Source organism: Bos javanicus, chromosome 7 (assembly GCF_032452875.1).
Source record: "Bos javanicus breed banteng chromosome 7, ARS-OSU_banteng_1.0, whole genome shotgun sequence".
Lineage (NCBI taxonomy): Eukaryota > Metazoa > Chordata > Mammalia > Artiodactyla > Bovidae > Bos > Bos javanicus.
Window position 1 is genome coordinate 106,961,514 of NC_083874.1, and position 12,108 is coordinate 106,973,621.

Sequence of the window (12,108 nt, forward strand, 5' to 3'; positions counted from 1 at the left end):
TACTTACAAAATGCAATCCTTCATAAATGTACATCACTTATGTCTGGGATTACAAGTAAACTCACTTCTCAAGGAGTATTTGAGGAATAAGATATCAAGAATGTAGTGGGGGTACTGGAGGGTAGCGGGGACCAAATCCCTTAATATATTCACTCAAAGTTGAAGAGTCAGGAAAAGACAAGCCTTAATAGAATGCTGAATTAGTTACTGCTATTTAAGCTTTGATGCAAATGTTTACCTTACTTACCCTAATTGATGATAATATGGCTACCAGTCTACTCACTTAACTGCTTCAACAACCTCAAATTACAGCAAGCAGCAAAAATAAAGAATTAAACTGTGTGGGTAACTAACGGATGAAATCAGAACAGTCAGCGACAGCGGGCACTGACAATGGCCAGTTCAAACTGGTAGACTCCAGAAAGTGAACTCTGATCGGGAGAGGAAGAAAAAAGCTTTTAATAAAGACTCCTACATTTGGAACTATATGCAGCATATTAAAAAGGAGAGACATTACTTTGCCAACAAAGGTCCACCTAGTCAGAGCTATGGTTTTTCCAGTAGTCATGTATGGATGTGAGAGTTGGACCATAAAGAAGGCTGATCGCTGAAGAATTGATGCTTTTGAACTGTGGTGTTGGAGAAAACTCTTTAAGAGTCCCTTGGACTGCAAGGAGATCCAACCACCCCATCCTAAAGGAGATCAGTCCTGAATATTCATTGGAAGGACTGATGCTGAAGCTGAAGCTCTAATACTCTGGCCACCTGATGTGAAAAGCTGACTCACTGGAAAAGACCCTGATGCTGGGAAAGATTGAGGGCAGGAGGAGAAAGGGACGACAGAGGATGAGATGGTTGGATGGCGTCACTGACTCAGTGGACATGAGTCTGAGTAAACTCCAGGAGCTGGTGATGGACAGGGAGGCCTGGTGTGCAGTCCATGGGGTTGCAACGAGTTGTATACAACTGAGCGACTGAACAACATTTTGTACTTCACCTCAATCTCTTTTAGTCTGATCTGCCTAAGAACAAGTCTGAGGTAGTACTATCTCCTTTCTACAAACAAGGAGATCAAAGTTCAAAAATTAAGATAATTAACTGTATCACATGATTAAGAAACAGTTGGATCACAGGATGAATTCATTTCAACTCAAACTTAAGTGTTTGCTTCATTCATTCCCTAAAATGCTTCCAGCCTGGAAGAAGGAAACCAAGAGAGGTAAATTTAGATCCTACTTCATACATGTAGGCCTCCAAAGGATAACAACATTAAAAACAATGTTACAAATAATGTTACAGCAGGAGCCAAAGGAGATGGTACAGAATTATAAAACTAGTAAAATAATTCACCAGGAGGTTGAAAAAAACAAAAAGTCATAATTAACTGACAGGAAATCAAGTTTTAACCAGAAAACATACATCATTTCCCAAAAACTTTCTAAAATCTATTCATAATGTATTACTAGTTTCTTGGGTAACTCCGAAATCTATACTAGTTCATAACTCTACAAAGTACAAGATGCTAAAAATAGACCAAATAAATATAACACATATATATCAAATATGCTGACCCTAAGCCTTAGGATAGAAACCATTTTCAAAATCATAAAACTTTAAGACATCTTTAAGACATAAGTACTTCAAGACATCAAGTTGGATAGCAAATGTAGATAATCTAACTGACCCCATCATTTTAAAATTAAATAAAAAGGTGCCCAAAGAACTTCTGTCCAAAATGTAGAGAAGCAGAATCTGGAGCAAGGAAATTAAAAAGCAGAGAAAATATACTTAATGAAGTTTCTAGATCATCAGTAACTATATACACAAACTAAACATGGCTTTAGAATAATTTTAGCCAGTCCTGCACAGAAGTGATGTTAATGCTACAGCTAATAGACAACAGACGGCTATACACAATATGCTAGACACCCATTACAGTTGTATTCCTCAGATCTGTTTTTATAATCTATATGATATTTTATAGAAAATGCAAAATATATCCAATCTAGGTGCATGGCACCTGTCTCATTCAAAAAATGACTAAAACAAAAACCCATTATTTGGGGGGGGGGGGGGAAGATTTTACATCTAAGTCCTCAATTCTTTGCTTCACCATCAATCATCTGAATCCAAAAATGTCCAGTCATTGTCCTCACTTGACACCTGCATAAAGCTCCCTCTGGTAAATAACACATCCCTTTCCTCATTCTAACGTCTACCTTACTTACAGTGCCACAAATAAGCACACTCAAATATTCTGCTACTTTGGGTAAGATGGCAAGTTTACCATTTAACACTCAAGATAAAGCTAAGCATTTCATATTTTTAAAGAAAATTTCCCTAAAATCATTTAAACAACAAAATTAAAAATAAACCATAAATATCTGCAAAAACCCATGTACAAGCATCTTATCTTTACAGTTATATCAAGGACACAAAAGCTGTGTCACTGAAATATACAAAGACAATGCTGCCATCTAAAGGCCAAGATACAGTCAGATACTCAGTGTATAGAAAAGCACACAGTTTGATATTCTAAAGTCAGCAAGCTTTACGCTTTAGAAAAGCACTGCACTGTGACTGTTTTCAGGCCACATAATGAAACTCGAACACTCTGGAGAAGGTTCTTAAGAAGATAGATACGACAATTAGCAAAATAATTTGGCTAATGATCAAAATCTATCTGTACAGGTAAAGTTCTGCTAGCATCCTTTCAAACACAATATTCTCCTAAGTATCTGTATTAGTTGTTTGTTCTATTAAATGACATTTATTATCCCTGTCTATAATTAAATATACAGTATAATTATATATCTGCATATATAAATATTATTTATCATTAAGCAGATTATTATTTCTACTTACCCTGTTTAAAATATTTGTTGCTAAGGGACTAATGATAATACATCTCAGAGCAAAAAAAACCCAGACTACTTAAAGTCACAGCTTTGCAAGTAATTCAAATATTTATCCTTATTTCATAATTCCTAAAAATACATACCAAAGTTCCTATGGGAGATGAGTTATCAACAGCTTAACTGTCCAACAGAAAGAGTTCAAATGATTCTCAATTTCTCTTTCTAAATTGAAAGAATTTGTTTGAACTAAAATATAGGAAAAATTACTTCAAATTTACAATGAAATCAAAATATTTACTGAATAACACTACATAAAAAACTTATTTCCTTTAGCATCTAAGTACATAATATCTTTCTAATGGACCATAATATCAAGGATATTTGAATATAACTGGACTTCCCTGGTGGCTAAGATGGTAAAGTGTCTGTCTACAATGCGGGAGACCCGGGTTCAATCCCTGGGTTGGGAAGATCCCCTGGAGAAGGAAATGGCACTCCACTCCAATACTCTTGCCTGGAAAATCCCATGGACAAAGGAGCCTGGTAGGCTGCAGCCCATGGGGTCGCAAAGAGTCGGACACGACTGAGCGACTTCACTTTACTTCAGAACCGTCAAAAAACATGGTTAATTCCTTTGAGAAACCACTGACCAAAATTTTTTGCTGAAACAAAGATGTTTTGAGCATCTTCTGTATGTGGGATTCTATGCTCAGAGCAGGGTTTCAAACTGTAGATCAGTCACCTTCTGGGTGGCTAAAACGCTCTTGGCTTGGGTGCAGAGGCGCCACCTTTGTATTTTGTAGTGTTGATTTGGGACATTAAAAGTGAACAACCAAATAAACAAGACTTTGATCAGGTAGGATTTGTTTTGCCCTTTCTAAATGTCAATTTTAAATTTCATTTTATGTTGTTTTCTCTAATTAATAAAAGGTTTTCACTCTAAAGACAAATAAAAAAAGAAAAATGTTTCTCTGGTTTTGCTCAACAAGAAAACAAATATTAATCAGTCAATAATGTTCCCATTACATGAGAAATATTAAAAACTGTAAGTCGGGAGTACCATCTTTTAATTTATCTTGAGTGTAAAGTGGAAACAGATGACACACACAGTCAAGATCTCATAACAACCACTAGTTTTTTATGTTTCCTATGAGTCAAAATTAATACTGCACAATTTAAGGACATTATGTCATTTAATCCTCAAAACCACAACCCGCAAAAAGACAAACACTAATAACCCAATTTGCAAAAGACGTTCAGAAACCCTAAGTAGCTTTACCAGGGTCACAATGCAGGATTCAAAAATTCACTCTCTCTGACCCAGAAGACCTTACTGTCTCCAAAAGAACATAAAGACTCGGGAGTGATTATTAAAATTGTATTAAATGTAAAGAGGAATAGGAAGTATTTTTATTATGTAATTTTAGAGAAACATATAATTCTATGTGTTAATAAAAGCATATACTTTTAATTCAATGTTTCAATTTTTTTCTTACTATAATCTTAAAAAAAAAAAAAAAAGCATTATCTTACTTGAAGTGCTGAGGTTTCTTAGAGACTTTTCAAAACTTACCTTAATACATGAGAGGTATTACTAAATTTTGTAAACTAACTCTAAGGAGGGGGGAGCAACAAAAAGATCTCTTCATTTGCAGATAGAGTTAAAAAGCACATCTTCTTTATAAATCTGATACACGGTCAGGACCATCTTGCCTACATTTTAATGTAGAGTATTTTTTCAACATCAAGAACTCTACTAATGCCTCTGCAGTGACAACTTTTTCTGTTAAAAAGTTTTCTTTTTCTATACTGCATACTCATCAAATCAAAGTTAAATTAATTTGGAATATTATTCTGCTATAAAAAGGAATGAAGCTCTGATACATGCTACAACACAAATGAACTTTGAAAAAATATGGTAAGGCAAAGAAGGTAGATACAAAAGACCACATATTGTGTTCTGTTTATATGAAATGCCTGGAACAGACAAATCCATGGAAACCAAAAGTAGACTACCAGTTGCCATGAGCTAGAAGAAGGCGGAATGAAGAGGGACAGCTAATGGACACAAAGTTTCTTTATGGGATAATAAAACCATTTTAGAACTAGTGATGATGACTGCATAACTTTATGAATATACTAAAAAATACTGAATTGTACATTTTTAAAAGGTATATTTTATGATATGTAAAGTATATATCTCAAAAAGAGAAAATTACATGGTTTTAAACAGTGTGTATGATTATCTACACATGTGCTTAAAACATAATATAAATTCTATGTAACACTCTAAAACCTATGTAACTACCAAGATTATCTGTCTCAATTTACTGAATCCCATTTTATGCCATACTAAGTGAAAGGCTCTATTTCACAAATGTACATCTTCTTGAATGTTAAAAATCCCTAACTATCTAAAATTATTATAACCCCTAGGGGAGTCAGAAGGAATGACAACTACATACTCATGTTTGGCAGCCAAATTTCATTTTTTCCAATTAATTTTTACCACTGTCACAGTTTAGGAAAAAACACATTAACACATGCTAATGAAGAATTTTTAACATGTAAGTACCACATATAAGCAAGCATCCACATGACTATAAAATCAAATTATAAAAATCACTGTTTTCAGAAGATTCTTGCTTTGAAGTAGAATTTGCCTCTAAACCACCAAAAGAAATCAGCAGAAAAAACCTGATAACACTGCGTTATAAGGAATTCAAGAGTTAAATGAAAAACAGAAGGATGATAAGAAGTACTTACTAATTTGTTTTCCTGCATGTATATTCTCTGTAATTTCAGACAGCCCTTAGCTATGACGATCATGCCTTCATCTGAGATCTTGTAACACTGGCCGAAATGAATATCTTTCAGTTCTCTGCATTTCGACCCCAGCTGTAAATAAAGAGATTCCGCTGAATGCTCCAAAAATAACAAAGTCAACATATTTCTAGAGGGATTTCCAAATAACTTTTTAAATAGCTATACCAAAGTTAAATAATTATCAATTCCTCTTAAAATAGAATGCAGGCAATCTCTCATTTAAAACACTGCTGTGTAAGCCCTGTGACCTTCTAATCATTTCCTTGCTTCAACTGCCTCACACTCTCCAACCACCAAAAGGCCTAGGTTCCTTAACACTTCAAATTTGTATCTGTGTTACTCTTAAGTCTTTTTATCAGTCATACTGTTAGACTGAAAGGAATAGAGGTCCAAGGGATAAAACCAAAGTCCAAGAAGTGAACCATGATGCAGTGAGTGAGTGAACGAGTGCTTAGTTCATGAGATTCTGCTTCCAACTCTGACTGCCCGCAATGTGTCCTTTTTCTCCATCGGCCCATTGACACTGTGATAGAGAAAAAAGACTGAATGTGCTAGAGCCAATATTCCAGTTAACACTTATTTACACACTTACTGCAAACACTAAAAGAAAAGGGACTAGTGATTTCCTGATTACTTTCCTCAAGCGTACATTAAAAAGTAACAAGTATAATGTCCCCCTTAAAAAACATGAAGCACCATATAGAACAAATTATATACATTTATTTCCAAAATCTAGAGTAGAAATTAGATAATTAAAGCAAACGATAAATAAACATTGTTTTATGAGTGTTACATATGAAGAAAGTCATCTTAGATAAAATGAGAAAATTTAGTAAAAATCTATAAATCAAAAATTATCTAAAAAGTTACATTAAAACAAGAAACCCAGTGTTGACAAGAGTTCAAAGTGTATAAATTATTACTAAAAATCATGGAGAATTTAGAAACTTTTTTAAATTTTATAAAATAGGCCTGAAAATTATATGACTCGGCATCTAAATATTTACCAAAAAATGTAAGAAGAATGGATAACTGACTAGATGTACAGTAAAGTCAACACACTAAAAGTTAATTATACAACCTAGATAGTGGGTATTCAGGTGTCCATTCTAAAATTCTTTCAAATTTTCCATGTATTTAAAATTATTCATAACAGATTATTGAAATAATTAACTAAAGGTGTTTGGTAACAGTTAGCTACAAGAAATTAGCACAAGACTTTTTTAAATAGTAAAATAGAGAAAATAACTTAAAGTTATAAATTATGGTGTTTGCATAAAATTGAATATTAGATAACCATTAAATTGAAATAATCTTGGTTCATTTCCAAGGAAAACCATTCAATATCACATTAATCGAAGTCTATGCCCCAACCACTAATGCCAAAAAAACTGAAGTTGAACAGTTATTATGCATACCTACCAGAAGTAGGTCTAGTTACTTCTAGAAATAATGCCCAAAAAAAGATGTCCTTTTCACCATAGGGGACTGGAATGCAAAAGTAGGAAGTCAAGAGATACCTGGAGTAACAGGCAAATTTGGTCTTGGAGTACAAAATTAAGCAGGTCAAAGGCTAACAGAGTTTTGCCAAGAGAATGCACTGGTCATAGCAAACACCCTCTTCCAACAACACAAAAGACTACACATGGACATCACCAGATGGTCAACACCGAAATCAGACTGACTATATTCTTTGCAGCCAAAGATGGAGAAGCTCTATACAGTCAGCAAAATCAAGACCGGGAGCTGACTGTGGCTCAGATCATAATAAACTCCTTATTGCCAAATTCAGACTTAAATTGAAGAAAGAAGGGAAAACTATTAAGCTGCACAGGTATGACCTAAATCAAATCCCTTCAGATTACACAGTGGAAGTGAGAAATAGATTCAAGGGATTAGAACTGATAGAGTGACTGAAGAACTATGGACGGAGGTTCGTGACACTGTACAAGAGACGGTGATAAAAACCATCCCCAAAAAACGAAAGGCAAAAAAAAAAATGGTTGTCTGAGGAGGCCTTACAAATAGCTGAGGAAAGAAGAGAAGTGAAAGGCAAAGGAGAAAAGGAAAGATATACCCATTTGAATGCAGAGTTCCAAAGAATAGCAAGGAGAGATAAGAAAGCCTTCCTCAGTGATCAGTGCAAAGAAATAGAGGAAAACAATAGAATGGGAAAGACTAGAGATCTCGTCAAGAAAATCAGAGATACCAAGGGAACACTCCATGCAAAGATGAGCACAATAAAGGACAGAAACAGTATGGACAGAAGCAGAATACACAGAACTATACAAAAAAAGATCTTAATGACCTAGATATCCAAGATGGTGTGATCATTGACCTAGAGCCAGATATCCTGGAATGTGAAGCCAAGTAGGCCTTAGGATGCATCAGGACAAACAAAGCTAGTGAAGGTGAAAGAATTCCAGCTGAGCTATTTGAAATCCTCAAAGATGAAGCTGTGAAAGTGCCACACTTTTCCAAATATGCCAGGAAATTTGGAAGAATCAGCAGAGGCCACAGGACTAGAAAAGGTCAGTTTCCCTTCCAATCCCAAAGAAAGGCAATGCCAAAGAATGCTCAAACTACCACACAATTGCACTCATATCGCATGCCAGCAAAGTAATGCTCAAAATCCATCAAGCTAGGCTTCAACAGTATATGAACCGAGAACTGCCAGATGTACAAGCTATTTCAACAAGGCAGAGGAACCAGAGATCAAATTGCCAACATCCATTGGATCACAGAAAAAGCAAGCGAATTCCAGAAAAACAGCTTCTTCTGCTTCATTGACTACACTAAAGCCTTTGATTTCAGGCAGTTCTACACTGACTGACTAATAATTTCTACCAGTGAATCCAAAAGGAAATCAGTCCTGAATATTCACTGAAAGGACTGATGCTGAAGCTGAAGGAAGCTCCAATACTCTGGCTATCTGATGGGAAGAAATGACTCAGTGGAAAAGGCCCTGATGCTGGGAAAGATTGAAAGCAAGAGAAGGGGATGACAGAGGATGAAATGGTTGAATGGCATCGCCGACTAGATGGACATGAGTTTGAGCAAGCTTCAGGAGTTGGTGATGGACAGGGAAGCCTGGCGTCTGCAGTCCATGGGGTCGCAAAGAGTCGGACATGACTGAGCGACTGAACTGAAAGCCTTTGACTTTGTGGAGCACAACAAACTGTGGAAAAGTCTTAAAGAGATTGGAATACCAGACCACCTGACCTGCCTCTTGAGAAACCTATAAGCGGGTCAAGAAGCAAGTTAGAAACAGACATGGCACAACAGACTGGTTCCAAATCGGGAAAGGAATACATCAAGGCTGTATATTGTCACCCTGCTTACTTTATATGCAGAGTACATCATGAGAAAGGCCAGGCTGCATGCAGCACAAGCTGGAATCAAGATCGCTGGGAGAAATATCAATAACTTCAGATATGCAGATGACACCACCCTTATGGCAGAAAGCGAAGAGGAACTAAAGAACATCTTGATGAAGGTAAAAAAGGAGAGTGAAAAAGCTGGCTTAAAACTCAACATTCAAAAAACTAAGATTATGGCATCCCATCCCATTACTTCATGGCAAACAGATGGTGAAACAATGGAAACAGTGGCAGACTTTATTTTTGGGGGCTCCAAAATCACTGCAGATGGTAAGTGCAGCTATGAAATTAAAAGACTTGCTCCTTGGAAGAAAAGCTATGACAAACCTAGACAACATATTAAAAAACAAAGACATTAATATGCTGACAAAGGTCCGTAGAGTCAAAGCTATGGTTTTTCCAGTAGACATGTATGGATGTGAGAACTGGACCATAAAAAGGCTGAGCGCTGAAGAACTGATGCTTTTGAACTGTGGTGTTGGAGAAGACTCTTGAGAGTCCTCTGGACTGCAAGCAGATCAGTCAGCCAGTCCTAAAGGAAATCAACCCTGAATATTCATTGGAAGGATTGATACTGAAGCTGAAGCTCTAATACTGTGGCCATCTGATGTGAAAAGCTGACTCACTGGAAAGGACCCTGATGCTGGGAAAGATTGAAGGCAGGAGGAGAAGTGGACGACAGAGGATGAGATGGTTGGATAACATCACTGACTCAATGGACATGAGTTTGAGCAAGCTCCAGGAGATGGTGAAAGACAGGGAAGCCTTGTGTGCTGCAGTCCATTGGGTAACAAAGAGTCGGACATGACGGAGTAACTGAACAACAACAACAACAAAAAATTGAAGTAAACACTTGACAAATAAAATGTAAACTGTACATATTTTTATAATATAATTCTACTAATTATGAATGTTTATGTATACACATACATATTTAAACATATACATATGTATAGAAAGGAGATGAAATATACACCCAAGTGTTTACAGTAGTTATTTCTGATCGGTACAATAATGGGTATTGTTTTTTTTTTTTGTTTTTTACCAATCTTCTCACATCTTTTTGCAAATAAATCATTTGTAAACAAAAACTTCCAAGTTTTGTTTCAAATAAAGTAAGAAAGATACACAATTTCAACTATTTTTCTAGGAATGGTGATATACACAAGGCATGTTATTTTAATCTAGGTAACACAATAACCAAATATATATTCCACTGGAAATATAAACTCCATGAAGACAGAGATTTCACTAATGTAGCCCTGGTGCCCATGTCTAATAGTCAGCTGATACTTAGTAAATATTTGTTGAATGACTGAAAAGGTTGATCAGAGTTTTTCATTGTAAAGAAGTCTTTTTGAAAAATGGACAAATAAAGGGATCCATGATTATGGTCCCATATACTACCGTGTTCTATTTAATTCAACAGTTCTAAATTGGGTCCACAGGTGGAAATCAAGGATTCCAGGTAAATGCAAAAGGGAAAAAAAAAGGTAAATTTTTATTTACTTGCTATTCTCTAATGAACTTTAACCTCTCCTTCACTTATTAATAGACAATCATAGTAGTTTAGCAGTATGCATAACTCTGTAAAGAATAGGAAGCAAAAATAATCTCATGTAACGTTACTGCTGTTGCAGATACAGTGACATAGCATTTTTGTCATCAATTTTCATCACGTTCGTTAGATGTGCTACCAGATCTTACAATACATTAAAAAGGCACATATATTTCTAGAACAAACATACATGTTACTCAGACCAGAGAGCTGAATTGAAAGTCAGTAAGTGAAGAAAGCAGAGCAGTAGTATCTTAGCTCACAACCAACACACCCAACAAGGTCACATGTGTACAGCAGTGAGGGCAAGGCTGGTGTGGAAGACACCAGGGTTCCTGAGAAGTGCAGTAAAAAAGCAGTCAGCCCCTCAGAGCACCGCCCACTGCTGCAGAGCCCGCCCCTGCCCCGCTCAGACAGCAGGGAAAGACGGGTTCACCGAGGGTTGTGCACCACAGAGGGCCGTGCACCACAGCGTCCTCCGACGGGGGCAGGCCATTGGCAGACGAGAGCAACAGCACACTTCTGAAAATGTGAGGATGATTGTTTTCAAAGCGAAAATGGAGGAATTAAAAGAAATAACTCCATAAAATGTTCCAGGATGAGAGGATACGGACTTCCAGACCAAAAGGACTCACCCGTACATCTAACCACAAATGACAAAAGAAGATCTATGCCAAGGCAAATCATCATAAAGTTTCGTAACTGTGTGTATAAAAAATATTCTGCAGATCGCTAGTAAGAAACAGATTTCATACAGAGGGTTAAAGATGAAAATAGCATCAAACTTCTTAATGACAACACTGAAAGAAAGCAATAGAGCAACGCCATTAAATACTGAAGGAAAATTATTTCAAATCTATGATTCTATTAAGTGTGAGGGGTAGAAAAGAGACATTTTCACACGTGCAAATTCTCAAAAAAGACTTACGTCCCATATATTCATACATCCCATACAGGAAGTGATCACAGTCTGTGCTCTATAAAACGTAAGAATACATCCAGAGAAACAAGGCATGACGTCTAGGTAACAGGACATCTCACAGAACAGCAAGAAGAAGAAAACATTGAAAATAACAGTGACGGTAAGACACTAAGATGACCATTAATGCAAAAGTAGGACAGGGGAGCCTGGTGGGCTGCCGTCTATGGGGTTGCACAGAGTCGGACATGACTGAAGTGACTTAGCAGCAGCAGCAGCAGCATACATTCAAGAAGTCCAGACTGTTGTCTGCTTTAAGAAAATAAATTTAACTAAGCATCTATATATAGATACTAAAACAGGTGGGGGGAGCTGTGGGCTCCATCACTGTTAAGATGTAAAAACTAGTAAAGTAAATGAGGACAAAAGGTATTTATTCATTTTGATAAAAACAAAATTCCAAATGGAAAAAAGGTAAGTACACAATTATAAAATGTAAATACTGAATACTTATTTAATCAAAATTAGAACTATTTTGATACTCTGAAGGGATAGGAGATAGAAAAG

At 36.2% G+C, this 12,108-nt stretch overlaps 1 protein-coding gene across 1 annotated transcript in view; it reads right to left on the reverse strand.

Annotated features, from left to right (window-relative positions):
- Nucleotides 1-12,108, reverse strand: part of FBXL17 (F-box and leucine rich repeat protein 17) — a 528,456-nt gene that overhangs the window by 480,270 nt on the left and 36,078 nt on the right. The window contains exon 4 of the mRNA XM_061424528.1: nt 5,625-5,756. Within this exon, the coding sequence (XP_061280512.1) occupies nt 5,625-5,756 (132 nt within the window). The remainder of the gene's footprint in view (nt 1-5,624; nt 5,757-12,108) is intronic.